This window comes from Balaenoptera borealis (assembly GCF_965194805.1).
Source record: "Balaenoptera borealis genome assembly, chromosome: 7".
Classification (NCBI taxonomy): domain Eukaryota; kingdom Metazoa; phylum Chordata; class Mammalia; order Artiodactyla; family Balaenopteridae; genus Balaenoptera; species Balaenoptera borealis.
In genome coordinates this window covers 54,986,649-55,001,329 of record NC_138864.1, presented here as the reverse complement: position 1 = coordinate 55,001,329, position 14,681 = coordinate 54,986,649, and the positions used below count along the sequence as shown (strand labels likewise).

Genomic DNA, 14,681 nt, shown 5'->3' with positions numbered 1-14,681 from the left:
TTATCATTTGTGTCCTTACGTGGTCAGAACCCAGGAAGTAAAAGAGATGATGTTTAATTTAGCAAATGCCTCACCAGAAGGCAAAGAAACAATTTTCTAGAAACAAACACCTTATTCAGAGTACACCCCTTACTTTCTTCTGTCTGCATACCGCCCTTCTTTACTCTCATGTCTTTGTTTTCTCATCTTTCTCCCTCATTAACAGTGGGTGGCTTGGGGGCTCAAATCAGATCTTGCTCACTTATGTCTCTGTTCTACTGTGTGTGATGCCTGGTTCATCAGTGCTTAACAAGTGCTTTTCTCAATGAATATAGGCAAGAAGAAATCTTAGCCAAGTACTTTAAAAATCTGCTCTATATATGAAAAGGAGAAAGTTCTACTGAAATTAAAAATTATTTAGGCCCTAGACAAAGTCAACTTTATGTGCCATGGCTGAATACCCACTACTGGTAGCAGCAAGCTAAACAGCTATCTGGCTGTCTCCATCTTCATCTAGCAGGATTCTTTCTAATCATCTCTACGAGCTCAAACACGGGAATCTGAAATAAACGTCTAATGATGGAGAAGCTAAGTGTCTGATTGATGAGGGACGCTGGTGTCTGTCTGAAGACCTCACTGCAGTTAGGTAAGTGACTGAATTCCCCGGAGTCGGTGGGTCACCATATCCAGCTAAGGAATGCACAGTTAATTCTCTCTGAGTCTTCCATAGGCCTGTGCTACCTAACTTTTCTTTTCTTTCTAGGGTCCCCCAGACTGGGAGGTCTGCAGTTGCCACGCTCCATCACTCAGAAGGAAAAGACACCATTCTTGGCTTTTCTTCTGGATTGGAGCCCTCTCAAAACTTAGGTTTAGGCCAAAATGGGGTCAACAAAAGTCACTACACTCTTCCCCGGAGATTCTGGCGTAGCCAGGTGTGGTACATGAAAATAGAAGTCAGAGCTAAGATGCAAAAATGGCAAACCACAGAGGCTGGGGCCAGGGGAATAAGCAGCTGCAGATGTTGACTACACCTAGGGCCAGTCAGGTCTTTATTAAGAAGGATTTTTCCAGGGTGTGGCCAACTTTCCTCAGGTCTCTGCACATCTCCATATGCCAAGATTATGAGTAATACTGAAGGACAGGAATTTGAGATTTACTGACTTGGGACAGAAGTGGGGTCTACTTAAAATTGGGATACAAGTCAGATTAGATTGACAAATTACAATGGAAATGGCATTTAACAGTTCAACGAGTCATGAAAGGTGTCTGCCCGCAAGCATCTGGCATTCAGGTATATTCCTTAAAAGACAATCAGAATAAAATCAGCTCTCTACTTTATTCCAAAGTTTCTTCTCTTGGATTTTAAGGGTTAGTTAGAATTCTGTCTCATCTAAGCTCAAAAGCTTCCTTTCTCCACCTCGGTGTATCCCTTAACCTCAAACCTGTAGGTAGAAATCAGCACCAGCTTGGGCCATGCGTGCTCTGTCCCTGCCATTCTATATCCTGTAGTTCTATTCATGTACATCTTTTAAAATTCCAGTCATACAAATTACGAGAGGAGACAGTATTATCTCCATGGCTTCAATTACCCTCTCGGTTCCCATGATTTTAGAGTTATATCTAAGTATTGTTTTAACACGGAGATCATTTTTAGATCTGTGCTTCCCTATGAGTGTTTAATGAGAAGCACTGAATGCTCCCATTTATTTCTGTTGACAAAACTGTGCCTGCTTTCAGGACTTGCTGTGTTAATTTTCTGACGGGATAAGTGCTAATTAGTAGGAGAGAAGTAGTTCAGCAGAAATGCTTTACTGGAGCAAGGGTCATTTCAGTCAGGCTAGTCTCCATTAGAGTCCCACAAAATATAACTTCAGAAACACAAAGAGTTAAAAGCACAAAGACTGAATTACACCTTTCCCTAACAAAGCTGAAGGATCTCCGATAATGACTATTTTAATTAATGATCTTTTGCTTCTGATAACAGAGGCTAAAAGGTATACATTTTACTAGAAGAATATTATCAATGGAAATATTTCAACATCTCCTTGTGATTAATGAACTTCCGACAGAATTAATGGAGTGTAAAGTACTTATTGCCCATTTCAGAGGATACTCTTTATAATCCTATTTAGCAGGTGCCAGTTTCTGGGTGAAACTTTTTCTTACCCAATGAAGACGCATCACATCAAAGAAGTTCTTTCCAATGCCTATGATTCTCAGAGGAAAACTCCAGGATACTCAGATTGATTGCAAAAAATAACACATCATCACAATCCCCCGACTTGTAGTAACAGTAAGTTCACTGAGCAGGGAGAAAGTGATAGCATCCATCAACCATAAAATTCAGTTTGGGATTTTATTATGCATTGTACCATTTGGGGATCATTAGAATTCTTTATGCACAAGAGTATCAATATAAAGCTTGTTTTGCCTCTATAGATCCTACCCAAGGCAAGATCAAGCAAGGTTTAACGAGTCATCCGTGTGATTTTGATCTCACAAGGTCAAATTTTACGTGGACACCTTCCACCCCACCCCCACCTGGGAGGTCACTAAGATATGCTTCTGCGACTCATTAAGTTTTCAACAGACCTTCCTTAGAAATCCCTACCCCCAAGCCACTTCCTGCTCATCTTAATTGTCTTATTATCACTGTTGTTCATGCCCTCTCTTTATTTCTTGGATCTTGAGGAGCCCCTGATCCTTTATTCTGACTCAGCTCACCTCAATCATGCCCAGCCATTCCTGGAACCTGAACAAAGAGGACACTTACAAGGCTTTGTTAAAACTGTTGAGCCTTGTTCACTTAGTTACGTACGAATGTACAATAAATGAACAGACATGTCATATCTTATTTCTCCTTTTTTTTTTAATACAGGAGGGAAAGATTGGAAAAGAAAAAAAGAAAGAAAGAAAAAAAGCCACAAAAACCTATCCCAGGTAAACCTAAGTGTGACAGCATTAACTTCTACAGACCCAAACAACAAGTCTTTTTTTGCTTCAGTAATGGAGTGGGTGATTTTTTAAAAATTAAGGACAAATTTTTATATAATGACAAATAAGAACATGGTCATGTTTTAAGTAAAATATGGGTATTTAATATGATTTATTAGAAAAATATGTACTGTACATTTGCCCACAGTCTGTTATGTTCTGTTATGATATTTTCAGCAATCTTCTATTTTTGCTATCTTAAAACAACATTTAGTGCTGCTGTATGCCAGATGGAATTTTTCCTTTCCACCCACTTCCCAATGCAAAAGGAAAAAAAGGTTCTTTGCATCCCACATGGAAATCTTTTATAAATTTCTTTTCCTCATCTTTATCAACTGAAGTATCTGAATCTCTCAGAAATCACCAAACTCCGGCTGAATCAATCTGCAGCAAATACCGTGCAGCAGAGTAAGTACATTTAATGTGAACATACATGCCTGCGGGGTGTTAATTAACAGAGAGTATTCACATTACATGCAAGTTCAAAATTCATTTCTATAAAAGCAGGACTGAATCAAAGTCAACTTTTTAAAGAAAAATAATGATGATGTAGTATATTTAAATAAGTAAGAGTAGAGCTATCATTGGACATTCTGTCTTCACAGCAAAGCTTTAATGTTTATGCTGGTTCCTGTTTTATGTAGTAAAACCAAGAGAGGACTATGAGGAAAGGAGAGTCAGAAAGCTTTGAAAGGAGAGAGCGTGACCCATTCTTTGCTAGCAAACCCATCCCCACACGGCAGCAGAGGAATCTCAAAAATTCACGTCTAATCATCTTTCTCTCTCTTGTTTACATTCTTCATAAAAGCTCTGTATCACTCTTAGCACGCCGTTTTTGGCTAGGCCTTTAGGTAATGCCTTGCATCCTCTGGCCCTCCCCGCCCTCTGACCCCTTGGCTCCAGCCACGTAGTTCTGCCTGCAGGGCTCTCTGCATCAGGCCCTTCCGGTCCTCACCCATGCTCTCTCCTCTGCCTGGAATGCCCATTCTTCCTCACTTCTCCTAGTAGCTCTTCTGACTCTTCAGATTCTTTCTCTTCCTCAGGGACACATGCTTGTCTCCCTAGACCAGCTGAGCTCCCTGTGACAAGCTCCCAGAGCACCCTGGAACTTAGCATGCAGGTAACTGTGAACTCAGCCTCTGAATTTCTTGCAATGTTACCTCCCCAAAAGCAGTGATGTATCAGGGCAGTCTTTGGGGAATCAAGGCACAGTGTATGTTGGTACCTATGTCTCCATACTCCTTGATGTCTCCATGTTTTACTTCTCTGAGCCTCAGTGGTACACAGTTGTCACAGAGTACTGTCTATCTCTCTGTGAAGGACTGTCCATCTGTCTGTGCATCTTTTCTCTACCCTTTTGTCTTAAAGCACCCATTAGAAATTCAAATGAAACCAAACCACCAAAGATTTCTAGTGTTACCTGATCAGACAACAACCTACAAGGTATTAATACTGCTATATTAATGCAGACCAGGCCTTGATAGGGGTAGAGAAAAAAAGAATATAAGGTTGCCGGGGGTCTGGAGTGAGGTTCACCACTGAGAGGAACAAAAGTCAAAGAAAAATAACCTATTTTCCAATATTTCACCTTCATGATTTCTTAGACATACTAAAGATGATATGGCTATTTTATTTTTACAAGTAGAAGAAATTAATAAACCTGGGGAGCAGCATTTGTACCATAGGGAATCCAAGATCCACTGAGAATATGGTTTTGATAAATCAAACTAACTGAGACAGTGTCCATGTTCTTAACTGGGCCTTTAAAAAAGAAACTTGAATATTTTCAGAAAAATAAATGAGTATCATAATGACAAGTTCCTCTCTGCTTAAAATTTTAAAAACATTAAAAACTGAAACTAATATTTTAAAATGTTGAGACTTGCAGTGGGCTTTCTGTGAGAACCTAAAAATCCAGCTAATGGGCAGATGGCCCCCCAGACAGCACGAGCACAGCACTGACGTCCACTGGCTGCCATTTTTCTGGAAGGAAAAAAACGAAACAAAAGCAGAATTTAAAGTGAACCAGACTTGTAAACCTTGCTTTTGAAAACTGAGAAGAACTTCTTTTTGGATTGCTGCCACTGTGAATAGGTCTACCAGAGGTATTTCCCTCTCCCTGAAGGCCTGGGAAATTGTTTAAACACTTCGTTAAATACTGTCTTGAATGGTTCACTTGTTCTCCAAGTGTGAATTTGTTTCTTCAGCTAGACTGTAAACTTCTTGGAGGCAAGACCTATCTTCTATCACTTTCGTGGTTACTCTGTGACCAAATTAATCCAGATTAAAAACGAACTAAAACAACTCACTCAAGGAAGCCAATTTCCTCTAAAAAGGTATGCGTGTTAGTACCAAACCAACACAAAGTCAGGATTTTGTCATTAAGAAAAATACATGGTTTCTACACAGAATTTCTCAGCAGTGGGCAACTTAATATATTATGACTTGCTTAATACACTTGAATTCTGGCTTTCAATACTAAGTAATAATATTATAACATTCTATTTGTCTTTAGTTTCTTGGTTAAACTAAATTACCGGTGAACTTCAAATAATGCCATGATTGGTCTTAATTTTACTCACTTAGATGTACAATGCAAGTGTGAATATAGAATGATAAAACCATTTCCTTTTAGTATTTCACGTAGAGTATAAAGAGGGCTTTCACTTTATATTAAGCTGCTTTTTTTTTTTTTTTTAAGCAATAGACCAAATGAAATGCAGAGACCAACTTCTAGGGTGTGCAATAAGAGTAGCAGTAGCCAGAATACTCCAACCCACTTCTGCCCTAGTAATCCACAACCAGCAAACCCTTTGACGCAAGCAGGAGTCCAGGATGAGGCTGCAGGAAACAGGGGAAAGGAAATTCCGGTTGAAGTTGAGAGATAGGGACCCTACCCTGGCAGCAGACTATGCCAAGATTCATTTTCAGAACGTGTAAAATCCCCTTCCCACCCATATTTCATGAGTGAATTGGAAAAGGGGAAGGAAGTAGGGTGGGTCCCCAGACATAACAAAGGAATTGAAGAAAGCAGGGTGGGGAGAGGGAGGGATACAGACAGGGTCCCTAGGGAAAGCATCACTTAGCACGGCTCTCACATACGTTTTATAGACCTTCATTTCTGCAGTTTGGAAATTAGGAAGTCAAGTTCAGGAGCTGCTTGTTAGTATTTCTACTCTACAGGTTAATACACTACAAAGCATAAACGACATTTCAGCAGAAACTGAGTTTCGGTTTTCTGGTAAACAGTGCAGTGGTATGCCATTAAACAGCACCCACATCTAGATGTATACTTTAACCCAGCTATTTCACAGATACTAAATGTGAACAGTTTATACACTTTAAAAAGTCAGGACTCAGAATAAGCTAGTAGCTTAGCATTCCCTTTTCATTGTTCCTTCCCACACTTCACCACCCCCATCCCTTCAATATGTAGCTGTCTGTCTTTCCTTCAGGGCTGTCCTCCTAGTGGTCCCTCTTTCTCAGGACTCTCATGATTCTTGTCATCTCAGCTTCCTGTCCTCCTACCAGGCGTCCCTCCGGTGATGACAGCTGAGAGAAGATGCCACCCAGGGGTAGTCAGACTTGAGTTCACACTTAGCCCATCTCTGCTTGATCACTCACCAGCCTCAGCTTTCTGACTCATCACACTGAAATAATATCGTTTACCTCACAGAAGGGCCCCCTCATCCTACTTTCTTACGAAAACTAACAAAACAAGTCAATGCCTCTTCATTATTTCTAGAATGAAGTGAAACGTCTCAGCCCTCAAAATCCTCCACAGTCTGGTCCCAATCTCATTTCTCACTAACTCGTCCATCTCCTGAATCCTTGTCACCATCTCCCTTACCCCCATTCTTGGTACCCTGGTGACAGAATGGTTTTGATTTCCAAAAAAATACCTTGTATTTGTAGATATTTCTGTGCATTTTCTAATGCTATTCTTTCCTCCAGGAATGCTATTCTTCAGTTTGGATTGTTTAAATCCAACCTAAAACCTACTTTAAGGTCCACATCAAACTCAACCTCTGCCATGAGAAAGAATCCTGTTTCCCCAGGTGTAAATTCTTCCTCTGACACCCATGTATCTCTCTGGGGATTATCACCACTGCCTCCTTGTATTGCTGTTATGTGTGTCAGTATCTTTTCTCCACAACCTGACTATACGCCTTCAGGTAGGAACCACCACAGTTATTCTGGATCCCCAACAACATCAGCTTCAATAAAGGTGTATTGAATGAATAAACAACCAAGAGTATTCTAGAATAACAGTATAGAAACACCAACTCAGACTGTGGGTCAGGAGAGCATCTCTAAAATCACAGTTAGTTCTGAAGGAGGCACACACATCATTGCAGCCAATGCCAAAGCTTTGGCCAAATAATTTAGTTCATCTTGAGGTTACCAGAGACTCTCTGTGCTTAAGGTATTGTCCAAGTATCTGGGTCTCAGAAGAAGTAGTCTCCATACCGTTAGCCAGAAACTCCGTCAAACAATTTGTTAATGAGGTAAACAGTGTTCTGTAGCATAAATCTCAGACACTTGAAACACACTGCAGGACAACAAAACAAGGTAAATGTCTATGTAGCTTTTTGGCAAAGGTGACCAACCATTCTGGTGATAAACAGAACTTTCTCATGTCTGCACCAGGAAACCGCAATAACAAATTCAAAAACTGCTTAGTATAAATTAGCACACACATTCCCCCATTATCCCCCACTGATAATTGGCAGAATTATCAAATTCTGCCAATTTTACCATCTAAATGGCTCAACATCTGTGGCCTTCTCATTTCCCAGAGCTGCCACCCTGCTTCAGGCTTACATCTCTCACCTGACTCACAACAATAGCTCTCTAAGGGTTCTCTCCAACATGTCCCTGTTCCCCACTCAATTTTTCCTCTAAACCAATGCCAGAGAGATCTTAAAAAGACCACATCTGATTATGCCACTTCCCTTCTTTGATGGCTTTCCTTTACCAGAAAGGCAAGTCTAAACTCCTTAGAGTGGATTGCCAGGTCTTTCACAACTTACAGCCCACCTCACCCCACCTCATTTCCTAAGAATTGCCCAGGGCTCAACTCATGTGCCTTCCTGCTGGTCCCTCTGCCTTAAGTGTTCTCCCTTGTCCTGCCCTTCTATGACCATTAGTCATTCTTCAAGCTCAAGCTCAAAAGTCCCCATTTGGTAACACGTGCCCCTTCCTCTATGGATATAATCATAGAATTAAGCCTAGAAAATATGATGCCCACATAAGAGGCAATTTCTTTAGAGAATTAATGACCAAATGTTAATCTCACTCTCATAATGTTTATAAGAAATAGCCATTTCTGTCCCCTTCTTAAAGTTCTCACATAATTTTCAACACTTAGGAATGAGTGCTGGCTAATTTTGCCTACAGCTTGTTAATATAAAATAGGAAAACTAAGTGCTTGCTGAGAAACTTGTGATAATTACACATTTAACTTTTTTTAAGTTTCAGAAACCCCTTGGCAAAAGCACAGAGTCAAGTGTTTCTCTAATTACATCCATTTATAACCTAATCATGGCACTTACCAGTTTAAAAAGATATTAGATATGCCCACTCAGAAATCTCGAAGCCCCTTCCATTTGTAACAAGATGTACCAGCAACAAAAGCTTTATTCCATCAAATTCATGTCTATCTCTATGCAGTAGTACCTCAAAGTAGTTGTCTCATTTTGGCATACATGTACAAAAGGGGGTGTGACATTCTAGGACTGGAGAAACAAAGTCATTTAGTGAAAAGAATGACTCAATAGGCAACTGGGATTCTAACTCAAATTTTACCACTGCGCACTTAAATAATTTTGGCCCAGGAATGGTAGATGAGGTAGTTGACGCATTTGAGAATCACAAAAGAAAGGAAATCTGCATGTAACTCTAGGGTTTGGTCGTTATTGTTATAAGAATAGGAAACTGCAGACTGGGTTTACACTAAGTAAACTGCAATTTCCTCTGTATATTCTGTGTGTTATAACTGAGTTTTCATGAGCAAGAACAGATGACTGCTATTGAAGAGAAAATGAGGGCAGGAAAAATGAAAATGCTGCAATCATCTCATGGACACAGTGAATTCAGTGGGCAAGCAAAGGTATCTTTATACCAAGTGCTTAAGGCATAAAAGAGTGAAAAAAGCTACCAGATGATTTTTATTCCTTATAAATTATTGTAAAAAGTAGAAGCACCTAGTATCAAATATTCTGTTTGGTAGAGTACTATGGAAGTCTCAGCCTTGAGGGTTGATCAGTTCAGACGGTGTCACCCTGTAGGAGGGAGACCACAAAATGGCTAAGTTTGTATTTATCACTAAGGAAGAAAGATCCTTAATAGTCACCTTTCCTGACTTTCAGCTTCAGTAGGAAAAGTCTACACAGAAAAGACCATCATTCCAATATGTATTTATACATCATCTTTCCTCTCAGAAATGTACACACTTCAGAGCTGTATTGCATCAATATTATGACATTCATGCAAGAAGTAAAAAAACCTTAGTGCTCTCTCTTACAATCTTAAAATGAAGGTTTAAAGAGAATAGTGAGTACACAACTGCCAGCAGAGTTACGTAAGCAAACCGTAAGCAAACCTTCCACCACTAAATTTCCGTTCCATGGTAAAAGTCCTTATAATAAAGAGCAGCAAGTTCAGATTTCTGTTACTATATATTTGGAGTGTATTATACTCTCATTAGCTGTAACTATAATATTCTGGATTCAACTAATAAGGCAAAGGCAACACAGGTACCTTTTTAATAAGCATAAAGCTGTCTGTGGCCTAAGGCTGATGATTTCTAATCTTGGTGAAGTGGTACTCTATCTCCTATTGGTTTGATTTTAAAAGATCTCGCCCTCCCCTCAGGTTGTCACCGATCCACTGAATTGAGTATGCAATCCATTGTAAAATATGTCATCCATTTTAAGGACCACTAAGAAAGAAAAGTGTTCCCAGTTAAACTAGGACATGTTTTCCTATCATCAACTTTAAGACTCATCCTGATTTCAGACATGCTAAGATGTGCGGGGAAAGTGCACCTTGAAATCAATAAAATGTAGCATATGAAAACTACTGCTCTTCTAATTAAAATGAATCGAAAGGAATACTGTTTTGAGAAATTTAGGACATGAACCAGGATATTCAAATATTCTAAGGACGCAGAAGAAGTTAGGAGTCAGTCTTAGATATACATGCAGTCAACCTTCAGGGTGTTTTTTAACAATTCAAACAAGTCCCTTAACTTTTCAGTAGTACCTACCGAGGTGAAGGTTCCTGAGACCTCCACTCGCACTTAAAGCCAATGGTCACCTCTAGGATAACTGCGATCACAAGGCTTTGAAACTGCTAATTATTCTCCCCCTTGAGACACCAATGCTAACGACTTGCCGAATGGTTAGAGACGGGTTACGTTATCAAACTAAACAGCGTGCCATCCTTGGACTTCTCACCTCCTCTCCAGCTCAGTAAATCCCTGGCATTTCTACTGATGGCCTTGCAGCAGAAAAAGCATGAAACAATATTTTTCCCCCTTGGAAAGGGTTGAAAATAAAACTCCAAGGAAAAATTAAAGTCAGAGAAAAGACATATTCATAAACACTGAGGAATTTTCCCCTTCATGAGCAATCCTGGAGAGCTTAGCACTGAGAGTGAAGCCTTACAAACAACAAGAAGTCAACAGACAACAATGTAAAGCAGAAGAAAGTGGTCCCATTGTCTCCCTAGCATGACGGCAGCGTTCTCAGTTCTAAGGCTCAATCTGAATAACTGCTTTCAGGAGAACTGAGCAGAGCGTCCCTTTCCTCCAGTTTAACTACATCCAAACAATATAACTCTTGTTGGAACACGAACGCTCACAAGATACTGGGAAAACTCCCTTCTGACTCGCTCACTTAGTGTGAGCATCTAGAATATGTTCGTCCATTCTTATCTGTCTCTTGTGAGACATATAAGACAGATCGTAATGTTCTTTCAAAACTCATATTCCACAAACTATCTGATGGGGTGAAACTCCCCCAAGTCAAACCTGAAAGCCATCAAATAGGCATGCATTCATATTTGCCATGCGTTCTTATATTTCTACATGATTTACCTCTGTGAAGAAATCTCTTACAAAACCACTGGCTTAGAAAATTATAGTAGTTGTCATTTTTTACTAAAAAGCATGCTTTTGGAGGGAAAAAACCCCAAACCTAAAGAACTTAAAATAAAATATTCTTTCCTTCAAACATATAAGCAGGCAGAAACATTTTCCACCCCTTCAAACCCGCATCCCCAATAGGAAAAGGGCTTACATGTTCAGACTTCTCCTGTTCTTTTTTGTCCGTCTGCAAAAATTGACAGTTTTCTCTTGCCAGCTTCTGGACCAGTTCAATTCGCCCGATATCATCTCTCTCCTGAAGTTTGCATATCACCCCGGCCTTAAGAGTTGGAGAAAAAGCAAAGATATACTTAAATCCACAGTCCCAGGACATGACACCACTGCAAAGTTCACCTTATAACAAACTCATCTTCTCTGTCGCCTGGATTAAATCATGGTCTTGGTAAAATATTTTGCCTTTCCAAAATTGAAATTGTATTATCTTAACCTAGGAATGCCGCACCAAAAGACTTAAAGTGAGATCATTTATCAGTCTACTTTAAGAGAGTGAAAGGCAGAGCAAACTAAATCATGTGCTACTAAAGGGTGCTCCTGATCTGCCACTATTTGTTCCTGACAGCCTGTTTCCTGTTACATAAGCCCAGCAAGAGGTTAAAAACTCATGGGAAAGTTAGCCAGGAACTACTCTGGCAATAAGGGTGAAGTGATAGAGTACTAAAAATAACAGTACATAACCTCCTAATTCCTTAGCTCCACCAGCTCATTCCATGTACAAATACAGAGTTCACAAGACGATCACAAGATAATTCTTCTTTTTTCATAACTGGAAAGTTACTATGGGGCATTATTAGTAAAATACCTCCAATGTTGCATAAAATATGGTGGAAAAGTTTATTAAAAATAAACTGCAAAAAGAAAGCTTCAAATTTCATCAGGGTTTAGAAATGGTCCACAAAGCATCATACTTTTTATTATACCCAAGTACCAAATAATAATAATATGAAGAAGGAGAATCTAGGACTTTGATCAGAAAGAAAAAATGGTTATATCACACACATTATGAACTGTTTCTGCTCAAATTCTTTCAGAAATGGTTCACACTGACATATCAGGACACGATCTAAAAGGAACTCAGAAGTTACTCTTGGCAGGAACAGCCAAAACTATCAAGTCTTTGTTTTACCCTATACAGTCTATAGGATTCGAACGGACCCAGCAACATGACCAAATATGGAGAAGGGGGCAGCAAGTGATCACAGCTTCAGGGTCTTAACAGTTTGTACTTAAAAACACACATTTTGTTGAGTGGGCATCAGAAAAATGGAACCATCCATTCAAAGCAATGACTAAGTATTTATTCCTAAGGGCAAGGACATCACCTTAACTAGCAGTTTCTCCAACAAATAGGAAGGAAACAAACAAACAAACAAAATCATTGACGTGGCCCAAATCAGATTCCCATGGAACAGCAAGTGGAATTCCTCCACCAAAGTCAGACATTTATGTTTATAGCATCCTTCACAAGTAGTCTTCCAGTTTGTCTCCAAGGTTTCCAAGGACAAGGATCTCAGTTTATCTTAAGACAGCCTGTGCAGTGCTGGAGAGCCAGAATTATTGGAAAGTCCCTTATCATGCTAGACAAAACTCTGAAACCACTGAACTTCAACCCATGAGTACTAGTATTGCCTTTAAAGCAATTGAAAGTATGTCTATTTTTTATCCAATATGACAAACTTCCAAATATTTAAATACCACTATTTATGATATCCTCCTTTTTGCATTTCCCATGTACGTTCCCCTAGCTCCCTATTTTATTTACTCATTCATTCACTCAGTCACTCACTCAACTGATTTTATTTGAACAACAACCACGTGTCAAGATTTATTATAGGTTCTAGGGATACAGTGGTCAATAATAACAATAAAAACAAAGTCCCACATGTCATGGAGCTTATATTCACCAGGGGATGTGGATTATATAACATACAGATATGAAACAGCAGATGGTAATATATGACATGAAGGCAAACAAAGCAGGGTAAGGGACAGAGAAATGTTATTAAGATAGAAATGTCAGGGAAGGATTCTTTGGTTGACATTTGAGTGGAGATATAAAGGAAGTGAAGAACGTTACAGGCAGAGGAACAGAAGAGCAAGGGCCCTGAGGCTTGGGTGTGTTTGGCATGTTCAAGGGAGAGCAAAGAGTACAGCAGGGCTGGAGCAGAGCTGGTAAGGGAGAGCCCGGTGGGACTGCTCGGAAAGGTGAAGCCGACCAGAACATGCAGCTTCTTTACAGGACGTGTAAGAGGTTTACATTCTTTTTCTGAACAAGACGGAAATACTTAGGAATGTTTTGAACATGGGACTGGAATAATCTGACATTTTAACAGGATCGTTCTGTCTTCTGGGTTGAGAAAACACTGTTAAGTGGGGGGGGTGGGGGAAGCAGTTGAAGCTAGAAGACCAATTAGAAGATCGGTCTTCAGACAAGAAATGGCTTGGAACTTGTGGTAGCGGTGGAGATGGGGAGAAGTGATTAGAATCTGGATCTGTTTCAAAGGAAGGGCTAGCAGAATTGGTCTCTAAGATATTTGGCCTGAGTCACTGGAAGGGTAGGGTTGTCATTTCCTGAGATTGGGAGACTTGGGGAGGAGATCTAGTAAGGGATATGCCTATTAGACATCCAAGTGGAACTGCCAGGTTGGCCGTCTGGAGGTCCAGAGAAGTCTAAGCTGGAGATAGGACTTTGGGAGTCATCAGAATGTAGATGGTATTTAAACCAGAGGAAGGACTGAAGTTACCAATGGAGTGACATAAACAGAGAAGAGAAGAAATCCATGAGCTGAGTCTAATATTTAGATATTGGGAAGATGAGGAGTAATCTGAAAAGGAGAATAAGGAGGAGGGGCTCTAGGAGGAGAACCCAGTGAGTAGTGACAGCGGTGTTTCAAGGAGGAGGGAGTGAAAAACTGTATCCAGCGCAGCTGAAACATCAAATAAGGAGTTCAAAACAACTGACACTGAATTTAACAAAAGTAACTGGTGACTTTGAATGTAACTTTTTTTTTTTGAGAAAAAAAGTGGTAGGGGGAAAAAAGCCTTATTCACATGGTTTTAACAGAGAATGAAAGACAACTCTTTTGAGGAGTTTTATTTCAAGAAATGGGGCACTAGGACTTCCCTGGTGGTCCAGCGGGTAAGACTCCTCGCTCCCAGTGCAGGGGGCCCGGGTTCCATCCCTAGTGTGGGAACTCCCACATCTATGCCGCAACTAAGAGTTCGCATGCTGCAACTAAAAAGACCGCCTGCCGCAACTAAAACAAAAAAAGATCCCACGTGCCGCAACTAAGACCCAGCAGAGCCTAAATAAATAAATAATTAAAAAAAAAAGAAATGGGGCACTAGTTAAAGAGTGATGTTGCAGGGGGCTTTGCTTGCTTGTTTAGGGTGAGGGATATTCCAGCACATTTATCTTTATTAGAAATCATACAGTGTAGAGGGAAAGTTGATGATGTGGGCAAGAGAGAGGGCATTTTTAGGAGAAATGTCTTTGAGAAGGAAAGAGCATCAAGACCTACTCTCAGAAACATGAATATGA

General features: G+C 40.0%; 1 protein-coding gene across 11 annotated transcripts in view; it reads right to left on the bottom strand.

Moving 5' to 3' along the window:
• RAPGEF5 (Rap guanine nucleotide exchange factor 5) overlaps positions 1 to 14,681 on the bottom strand; it is a 219,801-nt gene that overhangs the window by 90,039 nt on the left and 115,081 nt on the right. For all 11 annotated transcript variants that reach the window (XR_014246424.1, XR_014246425.1, XR_014246426.1 and 8 more), the window contains one exon: positions 11,277 to 11,402. Coding sequence is in view for 7 of the 11 variants with exons in the window: in XM_082398268.1 (XP_082254394.1) it covers positions 11,277 to 11,402 (126 nt within the window). In the remaining 4 variants the exon portion in view is untranslated. The remainder of the gene's footprint in view (positions 1 to 11,276; positions 11,403 to 14,681) is intronic.